General features: G+C 46.0%; 1 protein-coding gene across 4 annotated transcripts in view; it reads left to right on the plus strand.

Moving 5' to 3' along the window:
* The window catches only part of USP12 (ubiquitin specific peptidase 12), a 57,756-nt gene that overhangs the window by 11,299 nt on the left and 25,858 nt on the right, over positions 1-20,599 (plus strand). For all 4 annotated transcript variants that reach the window (XM_060394086.1, XM_042254867.2, XM_060394087.1 and 1 more), the window contains one exon: positions 19,126-19,206. In XM_060394086.1, coding sequence (XP_060250069.1) covers positions 19,126-19,206 — 81 coding nt within the window. The remainder of the gene's footprint in view (positions 1-19,125; positions 19,207-20,599) is intronic.

Genomic DNA, 20,599 nt, shown 5'->3' on the forward strand with positions numbered 1-20,599 from the left:
AATTTGCATTTTATTCTTTAAAAAAACAGTTCATCCTTTTTTTTTTTTTCAAGACTAGTTTCTCTAGTTTACTAGTGAGTTTCATTTGTTTTTGCTGCATATTTTAACTCGAAGGAGGCTTACATCTCTCTCCCAGGGGACGCAGCCAGCCCACAGGACGGTTCCCCTCCCTGGTTAAGTAGGTGCCCCAGGGGAGCTGGTCAGCCCAGCAGGAGAAACCTAGAGGCACCCATGAGTGCTCTAGTGGGTTTTCCCTGTAAAAATCCAGCTCTCGCCCCATGAGCATGCTTGCAAATCTGCCTCGTCTTCTTGTTTGAAGACATTGATACATTGCCCTTTTTGACCGAAAAGTGGACTCTCTTACCTTTTCTCATCTCTGCTTGTGGTTTGTTTTTATTTTTGTCCTTTTGAGGTGGCGTTACTGCCTCTCGCGTGTCCTCCCGCCTCTCCCTCGTGGTTGCAGTGTTTCACCCCAGATGTCATCTTCTCTCCCTTTCGCTCCTGGAACTGCGCTGTGGTTCTTATACCACTCCTGTATATAGTGTTAGTGATGAGCTGGCTCATCTCCGTGGTCACTTTCGAGGCAGGGTGGTGCCTCTCTCTTGTCTTCCCACCTCTCCCCTCGTGTGTTAGACATGGGGTGGTAGATACGCCTCTGAGGTTGCATAAATTGTTTTGAACTATCAACATGAGGATTTTAAAAGGGAGCACCTTTTGCATGCGTTACCCCACCTCCTCAGCCTTGCTCCTGCTGAGAAGTCAACTGTCAGTCCTGGTGTCCCTTCTAAGTGACTCGTCCTTTTTCTCACGCTGCTTTGAATTTTTTCTCCTTGTCTTTGACTTTCAGTGTTTTCACTATCACATGCCTGGTTGTGGGTCTGTGTGTTTATGACCTATAGATTCTTAAGTTTGGGTTTATGTTAAATGCCTATACAGTTCAGTTGAAAGTTTGTTTTTTTTTTAGGGGGGTACATTTCAGTTATATCAACTTCATAGGCCAGAGTGGTTAAATTCATTCAAAATCATTGTGTCTCAACCAAGAATATATTAACTGCAGTTAAATATTACAAACATTCTCACAGAAGACATTCTTAAGAAAATTGGAAGCAAACTAAAATGAAATGATAGTATGAATTTCTTTCATGAGTTGTATATTGGCATGCCTTTAGACTAGCCTCGCTGAGTATTTATGCTACAGATGATATTGCTCAGTGTGAGCTCTTTGGAAAGGCAGTGCTCTTGAGGGTGTCCTGCATGCTTATGGGATAGCGTATTAGCTTCGTAGGGCTTCTGTAACAGGAGCTGCAAACTGCATGGATTAGAACAAGGGAAATTTATTGTCTTACAGTCTGGAGGCCAGAGTCCAAGTCCAGGGTCTTGACAGTGTACTGCCCCCTTGGAAGGTGCTGGGCTCCCCCAACTGCCACCAGCATCTGAGAGCCTCACTTGGAAGTCTGAGCCTCGGGTGTCCCTGGGCTTGTCAATGGCCACCTTCCCCTGGGTCCCTTCACATCATTTTTCCTCTATGTGTGTCCACGTCTCAATTCCCCTTTTTAAAAGGACACCAGTCATACTGAATTGGAGTTCACCTTAGTGATCTCATTCTAGCTTGATTACTTCTGTAAAGACTCAGTTTTTAAATAAGGTCACAATCCACGCTGCTGTGAGTTAAGTTTTACATATATCTTTTTTTTTTTTTTTTTTGGTGGGGAGGGCGGGAGTGGACACAGTTCAGTTCATAACGGGTGGCTTAAAAACATTGCCATCTCAATCCTTTCAGAAATCAGATAGGGACTTAAAGAGCTGTAGTTTTTTGGTGGTGAGGGAGGAGCAACCAGTTTAAGTGTCTTTTAAACTAACTAGTGTAAATACCTCTAACGTCACTTGTGAGCCAAGATTGGACCTGTGCAGTGGTGGACACTTAATATTGCATTAAACCAGTGATGGCTGACAGTTTCTGGAAGTGGATGTAGTTGGCTAGCCGTGTGGGTTTTTTTCCTTTGTGACTGATCACTTGCTACCTGCCTTCGTGGGAGCTTCCCACTCCCAAGTCTTTCACAGATGTGTGATGTTTTCTTTTAGTTACATGGATACTTGCTAAGAAATTGTACTGTCTTAGTGATTATAACAGGAAAAAAATGTGATGGACAGCAATGTGTAAAGAAGCCAAAAGTCACCAGTAACCCATTAATCATTTACTCGTGTTTGATAACATGTTTTTGTATCTCTCTTGGTCTTTTCCATACATGGCAGACATGATTTTTTTTTTTCAGACATGATTTTTAAAGCACAGTTTGTATTATTAAATATGCTCTTACCATCTTGTGGGTAATTGAGTTAATTATTAATGCCAGTGCTCTCATAGCAGACGTTTTATTTGCTCTTGTATCTTTCTATTCTCTGACCTCTTGGGAACCAAGATGTTTTTGTTGTTTCTCATTCTCTCTTCTGACAGCCAGAGTCTGGTATTACAGGTTTATAGTTTTGGAGTTTAAAAAGAACCTTTTGACAACTGGCCCTTTACAGTTAGTATGTGGTGCAGGGGAACTAAATCTGAGGTCCTGATATTTCACAGTGATGAGCAGATTCTGAATGAGCTCCTTAAGCATTGTGTTTTAGGTTGAAGCTCAGTGGGAGCTAGTGTAAGTTATTATTAATTTGTCCTTCCTTCTGAAAAGCTGCCAAACTGGAACGGCAAGCATTGGAATAGAGTGGTTATGCAGGAAGTCTCCAGCCAACAGACTGATTTCCAGAGGTCTTTTTGAAAGTCAAGTCGATTGGTGCTCATTGGCTGTCCGCCGGAAACAGTGTATATAATTTAGTTCCTTAGCCAAACGGATAAGGCCTGTTTTAGCCCGAGTGCTACTGTGGTTCAGCCACATTATGACACATGGTTCATGCAGAGGGGCTGCTGTTGCCACCTGGGAAGGTGGGACTCAGTCTCATGTTTTTGCTGCCTGTTGGTTTTCAAGAAGACTCCCTGGGGAAGGTCTTGCACTCTGACAGTGATCTGAGGCGGACCTGACATTGGGGAGGGGTGTGATGAGAGGGGAGCTCTGTGACTCTGACCCGCGTTGTGCTTTCCCCTCCGCTGCTTATTAGTTGCAGCCGTGGGCCTATTGCCTTCAACCCTTGAGTTTATTTTCTGTATAAAGTGGGCCCCACATAATGTGCGTAATAGCTGGGTAGTGCTAACTGCATGCTTGTCATTATTCTAAGCCCTTTGCATACATGAATCCATTTAGTTTTCACGGTAGCTCCGTGGGGTTGGAACTGTTGTTGTCCTTTAGGGATGGAGAAAGTGAAAGTCGTTCAGTCATGTCTGACTCTTTGTGACCCCATGTACAGTCCATGGAATTCTCCAGGCCAGAATACTGGAATGGGTAGCTGTGCCCTTCTCCAGGGGATATTCCCAACCCAGGGATCGAATCCAGGTCTCCTGAATTGCAGGCGGATTCTTTACCAGCTGAGCCAACAGGGAAGCAAACTGAGGCACAAAAAGCTGAAGGAGTTTTCCTACCGTCATGCAGATCTAGGGTTCAGATCCCTCGAGTCTGGGTCGAGCCTTGGTTTATAACTGTCTCACTTAACCGCTTGTCCAGAAGCACTGCTCTGAGGTTACTGGGGGGCTTGCTGGTGGCTCAGTGGTAAAATACCCACTGGCTATGTAGGAGACGTGAATTAGATCCCTGGCTTGGGAAGATCCTCTGGAGAAGGAAATGACAACCCACCCCAGTGTTCTTCCCCAGCAAATCCCAAGAACAGAGGAGCCTGGCGGGCTAGAGTCCATGTGGTGGCGAAGAGTTAGACACAGCTAAGCGACTGCGCATGCACGCATGAGCTTACTAGGAGGAGTAAATGAGATAGTGTGTCGGGGGTCTGGTTCAGTAAATGTGAGCTCCCTTCTTCAGCTCTTTACTGGTCTTTGAGGAACCCTGTGTATTCATGGCTGACTGTATACTCAATCAAATTGTGAATTCCCTGTATCAGCGAGGTAAATTTTAGTAACATAGTAGTACTTCGCTTGACCTGTCTGCACATTACCTTCTTATTGGAGGTGGAAATCCCCAGTCAAAATTCAGGCACTTTTGGGGTGAGTGGAAAGGGAGGGACAGACCCTAGGAAGGGTCTCCCCAGGACATGGTAGAGTCGCTTGGTGTCAGGCATCATTGGCGGCTGGAAAGTCTGAGGCGTCAGAGCACTTTACGCTGTGGGGGTAGGGCCATCTCTCTGTGGTGGTTCTGAGTTGCACTTAGCTCTTTAGTTTAGGTTCTAGTGGGAGAAATTAACCTTTCGATTAAAAGTTATGTGTTCAACAAAGGAATTGAATTCTAAGTGGGCAGATTCCGACGGATCATCTCAAAATCAGGGCCTCCTTTGACCTGACAAATCCATTTCTCACCTGTGACAAGCCATGGTAGTTTTCTAATGCTGTCTGTCATGTACAACATAGTACCTGTGTGTGACTTCACCTGCATTTATATATATCCTAAGATCCGCTGGAGGAGGGCATGGCAGTTCATGCCACTATTCTTAACCTGGAGAATTCCATGCACAGAGGAGCCTGGTGGGCTACAGTCCAGCAGGGGTCACAAAGAGTTGGATGCAAATGAAGAGACTTAGCACGCACGTACCACATAAAATAATTTAAAGTGGGCCTAGGGCTTCCCTGGTGGCTCAGATGGTAAAGTGTCTGCCTGCAATGTGGGAGATCTGGGTTCGACCCCTGGCCAGGAAGATCCCCTGGAGAAGGAAACAGCAACCCACTCCAGTACCCTTGCCTAGACAATCCAATGAACAGAGGGGTCCTGTAGGCTACAGTCCATGGGGTTCCAGAGAGTCAGGCACGACTGAGTGACTTCACTTGGGTGTGTGGAATTGCTGTAGGAAAAGCGTCTTTCTAAAGAAGTTTCTGACATTAAAGTTTTATTTAAGAACAGCTGTTTTAGAAAGTTTTATACACGTGTGTAACACAAGCTGGAGGAACCTTACTACTGGGGTAGGAATATTGGATGTAGCAGCATTACAGAAATTAATCTTCCTCCATTAGATGTAAACTAAGGAAAGCTCTGTTGAATGTGTCTGCAGCTTAAATGTTATATTTTGATCTGTACGCTGAACTTCTTTACCAAAGAAAATCGTTAATCTGGGCAAAGTCCAGCAGAATGTTAATGGTAATAGATAGAGATGTGTAGTGTGTTCAAGTTGGAGCAAACTGAAAAGAATGAAAGGTGCAGTCGTGCTTGGGACGATAATGATTTAAGGTGTAGAATGTGAAAACGAGGCTGCAGACCATTCTCGTCTCACCTGGGGCCCTCTGGGACTGAAATGTGTGCTGACACCTGGCCCACACTGTCTCAGGCAGAGCAGGGCATCCCGCAGGGTCAACGTCGATCTCTCTGTTGTATTCTGGAGTTCCAGAATCAGTGTTTCTTTAAACTCAAGAGACGGAATGATGGCAAAACTGAAGGGGCGAACACTGCACAAACTGTGCCAAATGTAGAGCTTCAGAATTGAAGATCGTCACGAAGTTCCCAGCGTAAACCAGCATGTGCTTGTCATCGAGCAGATCCACTGCCAGGTGAGGCTCTGATGAGAACTGACCTCTGGCCAGGGCACCAACTGCAGCCTTGCAGAGGGCACAGGTTGGAGGGGCCTGGCTTTTGACCGGCTGTCTATAGGAGACAACCCTCAGCACCGAGAGGTCACCTCCAGTTCCTGGCTGTGGGACCTCTCCATGGGACCCCTCCGCCATGTAGCCCTCCCGTCCACGTGGCCCCCCTCTGTCCTGGGATGGTCCTTTCAGCACCGGGTAGCCTGTTCCTTCAGGGCCAGTCAGTGAGTCAGACAGCACGCCAGAGAGCGGTGCAGAGTCTTCTACAACCAAAGAATCGTCGTCCCATGACCTTCATCAGATTCTGTTGGTTAGAAGCAAGTTGCCGGCCCTTCCTGCAGTCGAGGGGAGCCCTTTTACTCTGTCTACCGCAGTGATGCCTTCCCAGCAACTTGTCAGTGTGAAGTCAGCCTGGCTGAGGCTTGTTTCTCCCCTTGCTTCCTTGCTTGGTAAATGTCCCACTTGTGATTATTTTCTGTGAAGGGGCCACCTCTTTCTAAATGAATCCGTGATCTGAATCACTTCTTTGCCAGTTCATCATGTTTCCCATTCTGTTTTAACCAAGCACAGCCTTCTTTCCTAAAGAAAAGCGGACGTTTCTTGGGTCAGCGCGTCATGTTGCGTGCTGCCGTGCACCATCCGCAGTCTGCAGCCCAGAGTGTCTCTTGACCAGCCTGTGTCTTCTTCCTTCCCACCTGCTGTAAACCCCCTGGATTATTTTGAGGTGAATCCCAGGTACCATGTTATCACTGAAATTAACTTTTCCTTTTGGGCCTTGGTTCTCCTCTCCTACGCTGTGGGTACCCTGCAAATAGGGATTGCCTCATCCACATCTTGCTTTGTCCTGGTGGTGCCAAGTGGGTAGGCAGCTACACACACGTGTGCAAGGTCATTTCAGAATCCCCATTGCTTTCCACATGGATTTGTGGTGGCGAAGCAGTCCTTTGATAACAAGACTCCGCAGTAACTCAGGCCTGTGGTGGGAAGATTCCTAGACGGAATCCTGCCTGAGTTCTAGCCGGAAGGAACCCCGTTCACACAAAGCTTGTGTGTTCCGGGTGGGGGAGACGTGTCCTGGCTCCCTCTCCAGCGTGCTCCTGGCTGCACTTGTTGATGTATGGTTGTATCCTCTGTAGAGGCCAGCGGATATCTTAGGATTTGTGTATTTCATAGACCTCAGTGGCTAAGCGTTTATGTAAATGTTTGGAGGTGCAGCTGAGACCATAAAGCATTACCTGTATTCAGTTGATAAATTTTGTTACACTTAGGGATCTGAGATAGGAGAAAAACAAACTGTGAATGTTTTCATTCATTTTATGATGCCTCTTCGTTCATCTTCAGGCTGCTTATAGGTGCCTCTAGCAGCAGCGTTTTGTTCCTGATGTCTCTGTGTCATCTGGGCCAGCTTGTCTGCATTGCCTCTCCTTTCTCGTTTAAGTGCATCACTTGTAAGTCTCTCTTTACGACGCTGGTGGCTACTGTGGCTTGGGATGGCATTCCTCTTCACAGAATATGGATCACTGTTTTTTGTCTGCTTGTTTGCGGATGTCCCCACATAATATATCACTAATTGCTGACCTAGTCTCTCCTTTATAAAAGTGATTTTTAAAAGACTATTTATTTTATTTATTTGGCTGCACTGGGTCTTAGCTGTGGCATGTGGCATCTAGTTCTCAGAACAGGGATCAAACCCAGGCTCCCTGCGTTGGGAGCTTGAAGTCTTAGCCACTGGACCCCCAGGGCAGCTCCCTGTAAAAGTGATTTTAAAGCTTTGTTAGAACATCCATCACATTCTGTTATGAGGTCACGTCTCTAGCATTACAAAATTATGTTCAAGTTGTGTTCAAGTTCCTTACTTCTTCTCTAGAGGAATTAGAATTACTGTTTGTTGGGGTTGTTTCAGACTTCCTCAGCTTACTCTTCGCTGTTCAGAACGAAGTAACTGTGCGAATATTTTTGGTAGTAGGAAAGACTTTAGGGGACCTGAATGGAGAGCAGGCCCCTGTTCTCTGGGATTTGGGGGAGGGGGCACCATGTATCTGAGCAGGTGATGTATGTGCTCACCTTGGACTCAGGTTTCCCTCCTCAGCCTGAATAGAGGAGACCCATTCCCCACCTCTGTGTCAGTTTCAGAATATAGTGGAAGATGATTCTAGACGGCAGACCAAACGTGATCAGGACATTTTTGAAGCTGAGTCCCCTTTGGTCTGCATACTGCTTCTCCCATGTCCTATCCTGTGGGAATCAGCATCGCTATAAAGAGCAGTGCTTTAGTCCTTTTCTTTGTGGTGTGGTGGCACAGTCATAGTGTGACTAATAAAATAAGTTTTTAAATTTGTTCTAATTTATAAAAACTATTCTGAAGTAGATAATGGATCTATGAGTTTCTTTTACATTTCTGGAGGTAACAAGAAAGCTTTGTTGGAAGTGACTGCAGGGAACAGCGGTCCGAGTGGAACAGCCTTTGCTGTGGGGTGCGAGTTTCCGCTGAGATTGGTTTAGCGCCAAGGACTCCTTTCATGACTGTAAATGTTTATTAGCAGAGCTTGCTATAGGATTTAGATATATTAGTGTTGTGTGGCACGCAGACTACTGGAAGTAATACTATACTTCTTAATATAAAAACTCTTACTTTATACGAGATCCGCTATAAAGGACCCTGAGGCCAGTGTGAGCACGCGCACGTCTGCCTCTTCAGTGGCACCATCTGTGGGAGTCACAGAAAGGTGTGTCTGCGTGCGTGTGCTGAGTGGCTGGCTGTTGGTGCTTCGTCCGTTGAACTGCAATAGAGCTAGAGGGTGAGCGGCGTTACCGAAGCACCAGGTCCTTTGAGGGATTCCTAGAGGACTGGAAAGTAGTGATGGGAAAGAAAAGAAGCAAAAAACAGACCAGCCAGCCGTGGTCTTCCCCAGAGAGCCCCGGTGGAAGCTTGCGCTTGGAATCTGCCGTTCACGGTTGGCTGTGGCTGAGACGCCGTCACCATGGTAATCGCATCTAGCCTCTGGCTTGGGAGAGCTGGGTCAGGGAGCCTTCTCACTTCCTATTGACTCAGAGTAGTGAGCATGTGGGGTCAGGCCAGAGACCTGGTCTTTGCAGAGAGTGGCTGACCTTCTGTCTGGGGGTGGGTGGACTGGCCGTTAGGGCTGGGGAGAGAGCAGGGACCAGCATGTGATGGGCTGGGTCCCTGCAGACCTAGGGCCACACCAGGGTGCAGCCACCCCCGCGCCCCCTGGCACTATGCCTCCCTCTCCCTCCCAGCTCTTTCAGGACCCGTGGGGAGGAATCCCAACCAGAGATGCAGATGCTGGCCATCTTTCTTTCACAAGTTGAATCTGCTAAGCGGGGGTTTCCAGACACTTAAGGGAAACTGGGGAGTGAGAAAGAGAACAGGAAACTGGAAAGGTTCTCCTTTAAGTGACAATAGTTAAATGTCCAAGGGGCATGTGTCTGTTCCTTAGGTTTTTTTCTTGTTGACTTTCCTGAACTGTCTTTGTCGCAGCGATGATTCGTTTTTGTTTTTTGATAGTTACTTGTAAAGTTTTGCTGCCTTTGTAACTCACTTTTTCTTACGTCGAAGTTACTCAACGTCTTTTTGTCTGCTTTCGAGTTGAGCTCCTGGGCAGCATTGGCTGCCCTCCAAGCCGCTGTCTGTGGAGCTCCTGTGTTGTGAGTGAAGTGTGGTGGCTGAATTGTCACAGAAGCAAATGTGAGTGGTCCAGGCTCTCCCCAGGTAAACAGGTAGTAGGGATGGGGAGGAAGGAGAGACATAAAAGGAGAGTTTCACAGCAGTAATTTACCTACTTTATGAGATTGGTGAATCTGGCTGGAGAGTTAAATATAGAATTACTAGATTCCCTAAAGCGATCTTATACCCAGTAATTCGTAATAAAAACTGGGAGGTGGCGTGGGGAAGGAGAACCAGAGGTGTGTGTGTGTGCCAGTTTCTCATTTGCAGAGCAGGTTTAAAGCTGGTGACGAGACATCTGTAATTTACGGCTGTGATAATAACCACTGTAGAGCTGAAACCAAGCTGTTAGCAGCCGGTGTCTCTGGGGAAAGGAACGAAGGGAGGGGGCGACCAATAACACCTTAGTTTTACTCTCTACCCTCTGCACTTAGCGTTGTTTTCAGTGTATGAACTTGCAGTATTTATTAAATAAGGTGTTACATGAGGCGCACAAAAGGGATTTGGCGCTTGTTCTAGTATTTATTACCACTGTCCAGGGGGTGCTAACTTAAGACTTTCGGATAAAGAGCTATGTGTTTTCTTTAACCTGCCCAGTAGCTTCCAAAACAAAGTACAAGTGAGGTAGTTCGCTGTCTTCTGTTGGAATTTTCCGTTGTGTTGTTCCGTTTGGTTGAAACCATCACTTGAGTGACTGATGCTTCTGATAGCCTTACAAAGGGCAGCTTCACTCTCGTTGTTTGCTTTCCAGCCCCATGAGCTTGGCAGAGTAGGTATTTTCCTGTATTAGGAGGTGCAGAGACCACACCGGCCTTGGTGACTTGTCTGGAGGTGGTGCTGAGCTTGGGCTCAAACTCTGTCCCTGATTCCCGGCCCCTACACAGGATCTCTGTAGCATTCTCAAACTCAGGCTCCCACTCCCATTTCTCCCTGCATTTGGAACATTGTGTTCTAGTTGTATTTAACATACGTAAGCCTGTGTTTATTTTGAAAGGTGAGTTTGGTTGAGGTTTTTTAGCAGTGCCACGCATGACACTGGGTGTCACTCAGCCTCTGGACCACACTTGCTCTCTGCCCTGCTGTCCCCATCCTTCCTCAGACAGCAGTGCCTCCCGGAATTTTCCCTATGTCTTTATTTTGCACTCTTGTAGCTAGCTCAGTCAGAGCAGTGGAAGGTAGGTATTGTTTGCTTCAAGGTTTAATTCATCTTTTTGGGCTTGTGACACTAAACAAGCAAGGCTTGGCCTTATCTGATCCTCATGCTGAGGTTTTTTACCCAAGAAATTATGGATTTCGGTAGTGACTTGCTCTCCAGGAAAACGATGGTGGGGGAGGACGCGTGATTAACTCTTGTCTTGGGATCCCAGTGTGACAGCCTTGACCCTTAATCACGAGGTCCTTTCCTTAAAATTGTGGTCAGATATATATAACAACAACAAAAAAATTGCCATTTGAGTTAATCTTATGTACAGACTTCAGTAACATTAATTACATTCGCCGTGGTGTGCAGTTGTCAGCACTGTCTTGTTCTAGAATGCTTTCATCACCCCAGCCGCAGCTCCACGGCCATCCAGTAGAGCTCCCCATTCCTCCCTGTCTGCAGACTTTGCTTAATCTAAAGTTGATCCACTTTCTGTCTTCTGTGAATTTGCCCAGTGGAGGTGTTCCGTGTCCGTGGAACCCTACACTATTTGTCCTCTTGGGTGTGGCTGATTTCACTTAGCATAATGTTTTCAAAGGTTATGCGTGTCGTGGCATGAATCGGTACTTCATTTCTTTTTTATGGCCCAATGATACTCCATTGTATTAGTCGACGTTTTGTGTATCTGTTCCTCTCTTGATGGGCATTTGGGGTTCTTTCTACCTTTTGCCTTTAATGACTAATGCTGTTGTGAATGTTGACATTCCTGTTTTCAGACCTTTTGGATATATACCTAGGATTGAAATTGTTGAGCCATATGGGAATGCCGTATTAAATTTTTGGAGGAACCACTAAGTTTCTTCACGTCTTCACCACCGCTTGTTGTTTTCCATTTTCCCCCCTTGATTCTGGCCAATTTGATGGGTGTGAAGTGGCGCCTTGTGATTTCGATTTGCATGTCCCTAGTGAGTAGTGAGACAGACCAGCTTTAAATGTACTTGTTTTCCATTTGTGTGTCATCTTTGGAGAAATGTCAGTTCGAGTCACTTGCCTATTTTTTGGTTGGTTGTTTTTTTTGTTCTTGAGTTGTAAGAGCGCTTTATTCTGGGTGTTTATCCCACTTGGTCATGGTCGGTAATCCTTTTAATATGTCACTGAATTTGGCTCACTAGTGCTTTGTTGAGGTTTCTGCATCTGTATTCATAAGGGATAGCGCCTGTAGGTTATAGTGTCTTAGTCTAGCTTCAGAGTCAGGGTGATGCTGGTTTCATAAAATGAGAAAGTGTTCTGCCCTCATTTTTTCCAAAGGGTTTTAAAGCCTGTGGTTGTACGTCTTCCGACATAGTTAATGCTGAGGGTTTTTCAGCTGAACAGTGGTGGTGGAGGGCCTGACCCCAGGAACTTCCCGCTGTGTCTCCTCTGTGACGTCTTTCCATTCTGCGGGGTGTTTTGGACAGGACTCCACGCGGTGCCAGCTGCAGTCAGTTCTTTTCTGTGTCTAACAGATATTTCAGTTTGATGATAATTTTAGTTTTTATTATAGTTAGCCCCTGGAATCTGGAGTATGAACCCTGTTGTTTCAGTAACAGAATAATTCAGTCAGTCAATAATTTACACAGTTTTGATTTCACTTTAGCTTAATAGTACGTTGTAGCTGGATGGTGATTTTCCTTGCAGGAGTATGAGGGACTTTTCACATAGTTCACTTTACTGTAACACAGGATTTGGGGGAAACAGAGGGGTTCATGTTTTTGTAAGTGGGGAAAGGTTACTCCCCATTTTCTGATTGAGCAGTTTGGCAGTTAGACCTAATATATGTGTACTTGAATATTGGAACAGAAGTCTCACAAACCACCGTTTACTCTCTCAGTAGGGAGAGTCACTGTGACCTCTTCAGCATCACTGAAAAGGGAGCAGCGGTCGTGATACTCTGCTTATTTACTGAGAGCTGCGACCTTTTTGGTTCTCAGATGCTTATTGAGGTTCATCTTTTCTAAAGGACTACAGCTTTGGGATGACTTTTAGGATGCCTGAGACTGAGAGTATGGAAATGGTTTGTTTTCTCATGAAAATGTTTGTTGTCTCTGGTTTAGTGTCAGGGTACAGTATCTGGGTTAGTGTTGGGGCACGGCGTACCTCTGGGTTAGCGCTGGGGCGCGGCGCCTCTGGGTTAGCATCGGGGTACAGTCTCTGGTTAGTTGTCGGGGCATGGCATCTCTGGTTTAGGTACGGCGTCTCTGGGTTAGTGTCGGGGCACAGCATCTCTGTGTTAGTGCTGGGGCACGGCATCTCTGGTTTAGGTACGGCGTCTCTGTGTTAGTGTCGGGGCACGGCATCTCTGGTTTAGGTACGGCGTCTCTGTGTTAGTGCCGGGCACGGTGCCTCTGGTTTAGTGCCGGGCATGGCGTCTCTGGTTTAGTGCTGGGCACGGCGCCTCTGGTTTAGTGTCGGGGCACAGCATCTCTGTGTTAGTGCTGGGGCACGGCATCTCTGGTTTAGGTACGGCGTCTCTGTGTTAGTGTCGGGGCACGGCATCTCTGGTTTAGGTACGGCGTCTCTGTGTTAGTGCTGGGGCACGGTGTACCAGGTTTAGTGCCGGGCATGGTGCCTCTGGTTTAGTGCCGGGCATGGCGTCTCTGGTTTAGTGCCGGGCACAGCGCCTCTGGGTTAGTGTCGGGGCATGGCGTCTTCCGAGGGAGCAGTCTTGGGCTCGCAGCCGTGCCTTCCTTCCCCGTCTTCTGGTTTGGGAGACAGGAGCTGGCTTCTCACATGTGGCTCTGGATCCACCCTTTCCCTGCCCGCGCTCACTTCCTCCTGGCTGTGTCCACATCCTATCTTGCCTCTTCCTCTGCCTCCTGCACTGTTGTCGGTTTGTAGGGTCACTTGCTTCTTTGATCTTCAGGAAGCCTTTCCTGCCTGTTTTGGCAGTTCTCCTTTGGCTGCCGACATGATCTGACCCTCTTCAGTATTAAACTGGGAATGATAAATGCTGGATTTCAAGATAGGACTTGAAACACAACAGTGGGGGAAATGTGTTCTCTCATATTTGTATTAAATACAGGCTATCTAGTATAAAGAACCGTAAGCTGTCTAATGGAAAGAAGGAAGTCCCGGCCCTCCGTATCTGTGGGTTCTTCCTCCCAGGATCGAAAACATTTGTGAACAAAGTCCCAAAATGTTCATAAAAGCAAAACTTGAATGTGCCGTGTGTTTGCAGCTGTTTACGTGGCATTTACACCACACTAGGTGTGACACGTCGTCGAGGGCCCATGGCTCATGGGTCATATGCAAGAACCGCATCATTTCACATGAGGGGTTTGAGCATCCTTGGGTTTTGGGATCTGTGGAGGTCCTGGAACCAGTTCCCCACATATACGGACAGATGACTGTGTTCTTGATAAGCCCATTTTCTATATGGAGGTGTTGATCTTTTACACTTTTCATCCCTTTTTATTTCTTGCTGAAATGTATAAAGTTTGCTATTTTCTTTAACAGTGTATACTGAACATAATTAGCTATTCCAAATATATCTTCACAGATAACCATTTTTTAATCATAGTTGAGCGTTAGATGGTAGAAGAGATTCCTTAATTTACTTCCTTGAAAACATTCCTGGGTGTCGCTTTGCTTTGGTGTAATTGTTTCTTTCTCTCAACGGCAGAATGCAGGGTGGTCAGATGTGTTTTCCATGGTTGACTGTGTCAACATTGTCTTTCAGAAGAGCCATCTCCTGACTGGTTTTCTTTTTTCCTATTTGCAGCTGTGTCCTCAAAATGTAGTATCTTTATCAGTAGACAGAAGGTATCCTTGTAGTTTCTGGTTCCTCTTCTTTCACATAGGTTGGTGGTTAATTTTCGGTGAGACTCAATTTTTTTAAGAATTGGACTAGGTCAGGGTGTTGTTAAATTGCTTAGTTGTGTCTGACTCTTCATGGGTCCATGGATGGCAGCACGCCAGGCTTTCCTGTCCATCACCAACTCCCGGAGCTTGCTCAAACTCACGTCAGTTGTGTCAGTGATGCCATCCAACCATCTCATCCTCTGTCGTCCCCTTCTCCTGCCCTCAGTCGTTCCCAGCATCCAGGGTCTTTTCCAGTGAGTTGGTTCTTCATATCAGGTGGCCAAAGTATTGGAGCTTTTTTTTTTAAACTGTCTCCATAATTACCATTGAGTTTTTCACTTTCAATTATAATTTTCAGATTTGAAAGTTTTATTTGATTCTTTAAGAACAAATCAGCTTAGGCTTTAAATTCTCACGTTTGTTCTTATAATCAGGCTTTTGCTGTTTCTTTGTATATACCAACCATTTACTTTATGTCATGTCTGAAATATTTCTGATATTTAGCATCTTGAGTCTAATTCTTCTGTCTGTGTTTTCACTGGTTTTTATACATGGTGCTTTGTTTTTCTGCTTTTGTGTGTATGTGTGATTTTTGACCGTGAACTCAACCTCTTGGGAGTTTTACTTGCGGGAATTCCTTGTGGGTGGATGGAATTTGTCTTCTGGAGTGAGTCTATAATTCCACTGGTTGCTAGTTGTGGACACCATCCACTCAGGACCTCGTTGAATTACGTTTCCTGCCCGATTTTGTTTGTGTGTGTGAATTCGGGTCACAAGCTTTGATGGGGGCCAGCTTGTAGTTATGACTGTTGGAAAGATACTGGTCGTCTCTCCCTCCCCCAGGCCAAGGAGAAGTCCGGCAGGTTCCTTTGCCATCTCCTCTTGTGGTGCAGGGTTATTTCTTGTTTCGCCTTTGCTGAAGACACAGCCCTCTTGGTTCCCTTGCTGTGCTGGGGTCTCTTGCCGGCCCCTGTCCTGAGCGGGCCCTGGGCCTCAGCCCTGGCCTCCGCGCCCCGTTCAGTCCGGCCCTCAGCGTAGGGTGCTCAGGTCGCTGGTGTCGGCAGGTGCCTCCTCGTGAAACCCGTCTTTGGCACTTGCTCTTCTCTCAGGTTCTCCCATCACTTGATTTTTGGTTTCTGCAGATTTCTTATTTTCTCACCAGCTCACTAAATTGCTATATATATATTTTTTTAATTAAAAAGTTCATCCACTTTTTGGTGGTTTTCATCAGGAGGGTCATGAATATCTAATCACTTCTTCGTGATGAATTTGTAGCAATAGGCCCTGAGTCTAAAATAATCTTACGAGGTGACAGAAGAGTCAGAAAGAATGTTTTCTTCCTTCAGTGCGTTGTGTTCTCAGACAAAACAGATGACATTCCTGATCCCCACGAAAGCTTTAGAGCAGAGATTCCTGAGAGCGCCAACATTTCTTCCCTTTGTCCCAGTGAAGAATCGTGATTTCACTCAGCGTTGTTAATTGCAGTAGGAACATATTTTCTCAAGTGTGGGGATGGGAGACTGTTCAGAGCCATCACTGTTGGATGTTGACAGGTTCTAGGCTCAATTTAAATCTTGGGCTGCTGGATTGACTATTATTTGACATGATAGGCTTTGGCAACCTTCAGCAGAATCTTAGACTCTTCAGGGGATGGTGTTTGAGAACTCTTGTAAACGTACTAAAAAAAATTGTATAGCAAATTTTCAACTTGGTGGGTTTTTTTTCTTTCTTTTTTTAACCAATTAATGTCTAACTACAGTGTTGAAAACACTTCTAAATTAAAAAACAAAAAACAACCACTTATCAGCCATTGGATTGCTCTGTCTACACTCTGCCTTTGTAGTTAGCGTTTGGCTAGAGGCAGGAATGCGCTCTGGTCGTTTCTGCAAGAGAGTCTTGAATTCCTGCCATGAGGCTGTCCTCCCGCACATTCACAGAATCAGCGCTGAGGTATCATCGTGCTGCACTAAGGTATAGTTTACTGTGCTGTACCTTAACTTAGCACTCACGTCCATAAGTTCCGTGCTAGCTGTACTTCCCATTGCAGTCTGCTGCCCTTACTCCATCTATAACCATCTATGGTACTTGTCATGTGCTGGTTGACTTGGAGTTCCTAGAGTTTTGTGTTAATCTAGTAGTATCCTCAGAAGTGTGGATAAAAGTGATTAGACATGATAGAATGTTGAGTTAGAAGAGACTTTAGAAATTATCTGACCTTTAGCTGTGAAAACCTAAGTTGGTGTAAGGGCTTTCTTGAACACCCAACAGAAGAGCTCAGAGCTGGGGTTTGGAAAATTGCTGAAGAAATCTACCCTGGATATTCACTGAAAGGACTGATGCTGAAGCTGAAGCTCCAGCACTTTGGCCACCTGATGCAAAGAGCTGACTCATTGTAAAAGACCCTGATGCTGGGAAAGATTGAGGACAGGAGGAGAAGTGGGGGACAGAGGATGAGATGCTTGGAAGGCATCACCGATGCACTCGACATGAATTTGAGCAAGCTCTGGGAGATAGGGAAGGACAGGGAAGCCTGGCCTGCTGGGTTCTCGATTCACCCTGAGGGCGAGAAATGCTTTCCTTGGGTGTGCCTGCTGGCTTTTACTGTTCCAAGCAGATGTCCTTTGACAGTAGCACCTTTTCTAGCTTTAGTGTGTGTATTTGTGGAAGGAGGTTATACTTGTTTGAATGACACCAGTATCAGTTTGAATTCTTACTGATAGTTTTCAGCACATGTGAGGAAATTCTGTGACAAGACACTCGAGCTGGTGGTGTCAACAGTGGGCTGGTAGGCTCCCCACAAAGGGCTCTGGTTCAGGGGATCTTGAAGTTGCTGTCAGAACTGAATTTCGTGTTTTTATTAAACAGTTCAAATTTGGAATGCCAAATTTAAATAGTATCTGTGAGCTAGGAGAAGGCAGTGGCACCCCACTTCAGTACTCTCGCCTGAAAAATCCCATGGACGGAGGAGCCTGGTAGGCTGCAGTCCATGGGGTCGCTAAGAGTCGGACATGACTGAGTGACTTCACTTTGACTTTTCACTTTCATGCATTGGAGAAGGAAATGGCAACCCGCTCCAGTGTTCTTGCCTGGAGAATCCCAGAGATGGGGGAGCCTGGTGGGCTGCCGTCTATGGGGTCGCACAGAGTCGGACACGACTGAAGCGACTTAGCAGCAGCAGCAGCAGCAGGGATTGTATCAAGGTCTTATATAAAGCTGAATAGTATGTCTTAAGTTAAACAAGTAAGCACCATGTATAAATACAGGTGCTGGGTGGCTGGAATGTATTCAGGCAAATGTCTTGTTTTGGTCGAGCTTGACCACCAGCCCACCCGGTCCCTTCTGTGAGGCCTTATTTTCAGGCCTGGCGTGTCAGGAAGCCAAGGAGGCACCGTCCGCCAGAGGGCCGGGCTTCCAGGCTCAGGAGGCAGCAGGGGCGCCCTGGGCACCGGGTGGTGTTGAGCGCGCTGTCCCTGGGGAGGCGCCATGTGCGTGTGGTCCTATCCGCAGCTTCATACACGAGGCAGCGTTCGGCTGTTTTGTGCGTAGTGTCGGTTGTATCCGTTTGGTCCTGTGTTTTCTGGGGAATTTTGAAGTTAACAGCTACTCTGTCTCCAGAATCGCTCTGACTTCCCTTTCAGACTGCGTCTGCAGTGCATTTGCTAGCACGCGCCGGTGCTCGGGGCCTTTCACCCCGCACCCCCCCCCCCACCCCCGCCTCCATCCCTTTTCCTTCCGGGCCTCAGATTCACAGACGTGAGTTGATCCTATTCCTGAGACCAGGGCACACGGTTACTCTCTGAGCAAGGCCCTTCTTTTGTTGGATGTCGCCTCATTTTCCGCTCTTGTCTTTCTCCTCCTTCACTTCCGCGTCCTGGTGTCTTCCGGCCCCACTCAGGTACCTGTCTTGTACATTCTCCCAGCCCCCTTGCCGTGTGCTATTTTGTATATATGTGGTGGTGGTTGTGTTAACCTTTTTTTCTTTGTGTACTTAGTATTATGTATTTGAGAAATAGCTGTGTGTTTGAATGAACTCTCCTTCGTTTATTCTGACTGCTACGTGGTATGTTGTCATTTTATAGACCATCTGTTAATAGATTGCGGTCAGCTGTGCTGTCATCGGTGAGCGTTCAGGAAGCGTTCTGCTTTAAAGTTTTTTTCATGTTATTATTTATCTGCTTTTGGCAGTGTTGTGTTGGTCTTTGTTGCTGTGCGGGCTTTTTCTCAGGGGCTGTCCTCTAGTTTCTCGTGCCAGTGGCTTCTCTTGTTGTGGAGCACAAGCTCTAGATGCACAGGCTTCTGTAGAGGCAGCACACGGGCTCAGCTGCTCCAAGGCACGTGGGATCTTCCTGGACCAGGGATCGAACCCGTGTCTTCTGCGTCGGCAGGTGGATTCCTTACCACTGAGCCACCAGGGAAGCCCTCAGCAAACATTCTTGCCCCCTTTGTTCTGTGTGAGAAATTTTCATGCGTACACTGCTGAAGGAGTGTTAGGTTGCCGACAGTATGCCTGTTTAACTTCACGATGTCTCTGAGATCACGTGCCTGTGAGACCACAGATACAGCAGGGGCTCTCATCCATCACATAAGAATCATGTAGGAAAAGGAGCAGGATTTAATAGAATTCCTTAATCCAACTGTTCCTGCAAACTGGTGTTTTTTTTTTTTTTTTTAAGTCATATTATTAAAAGCCTTTCTTCTTCATTGTCACCCTTTATTTTCTTTCCATAATGTTAGGAAGTTACAGGAAACAAAATCATTTTAAGGCTCTCTCTGTAATGTGTATACAACTGTGATAGTATTGGGAAAATACCCTAAATACTGAGATTTCTCCTTTTCATCCCATAGGGCGCCAATGCCTCGGCATTAGAGAAAGAGATTGGTCCAGAACAGTTTCCGGTCAACGAGCACTATTTTGGATTAGTCAATGTAAGTATCTGTTAATACGTAAGTAGCCTATAGAATTGTGCTTGGAAGTAGTCTTAAGGATGATGAATGCAGTTCATAATTTATTAAAGGAAAATTGTTCATTCGTATCAGCAGATTTAATGCCAAGAAACTTGACTTGGAATTTCAGAATTCTCTCTAATGGAAGAGAGAGAGGCACTGCCTGAAGTCCTAAGAGTCTTGGAACAGTTTCTAATTTATCAGCCTGATTTTTTTTTTCTCTCTATTTTGTGTCAGAATTTTCTCATAACCAAAATCTCATATGGCCTAGACCAAATGATCTGGTTCTTTGAAAATTATTTACGTGTCTAAATATAAGTGGTCTGCGTGTACAGATAGAAATAAATATAGTTTTGTAAACGCCTCTGTGTGTCTGTAGAGTCTAAAGAACTTTCTTTAGAATTTTGAACTCTTTACTGAATCAGAGAACACCACTGATCTTTACACATTTGTCATGGTAGTTTATGCTGTTGTACTGTACTGTTAGGTGGATCTGTGGATTTACTTAAATAAATAAGTAAATAAATATATATATAGGTGATAATACAGATACGAAAGTAAGTTTTATTAAACTTGGTTCTAGCATGCTGTTATGTATACATGGATTTCTTGTGCAATTTGAGGAGGGCAGATAAAGTGGTGTGTGGTGTCACCTTGCCAGGGGACCCTTCTTTGTCTGTGCTGGACACAGAATCAGCAATGCCCACCTTCCTCTGTATTCCCCTCCCTGGAGGAGACCACTCATCAATCCCCTGGCTCTTTTTTCTGGAATGTGTCCTTATAGAGTAAGTAAGGTACTTATACTTCTATTTATATATATATATGTACACATGTATGTATACTGACTTGCTGTTTTGGCAGAAACAGAAGCAGGAACTTTGCTGTCTTTTCCCACCATTCCTGCCCAAGTTCACTTTCCCTGGTTCTCCCAGTATGAAATTAATCTTGGCCTTAATTGTCACTTATTCTTAACCAAAATCTTCAAGAGAAACAAAGAAAGCCAAGAAGACCTTGTGTCAGTTTCCACGGAGCTGTGCCCAGCAGGCCCCTCTGCTCTCCTGGTGCCTGGCAGCATCTCTTCCGTCGCCCTGCACGGCCCCTATGCTTGACTCCTCCCCTTCATCCTGACCCCTTCCCTCCACCCCAACCCCTTCCCAGAGGTTTCCTCCCTTGCTTTGCAGAACACAGCCTGGAGTCGCTTGTTAAGGAGGTGTGCACAGGTATAAACTCTGAGGTCGTGTGTACCGAAGATGGGTTTGGTTACCTGTCTCTAAGTGTCAGTTGGATGTCCATCCTAGGGTATACCCATCCTTCAGAGTCTTTGGGGCTTGCTCTGGTGCTTTCTGGCTTCTCTTGATGCTGAGAGGGCACTTGC

The sequence above is a fragment of the Ovis aries genome, chromosome 10, assembly GCF_016772045.2.
Source record: "Ovis aries strain OAR_USU_Benz2616 breed Rambouillet chromosome 10, ARS-UI_Ramb_v3.0, whole genome shotgun sequence".
NCBI classification, from domain to species: Eukaryota; Metazoa; Chordata; class Mammalia; order Artiodactyla; family Bovidae; genus Ovis; species Ovis aries.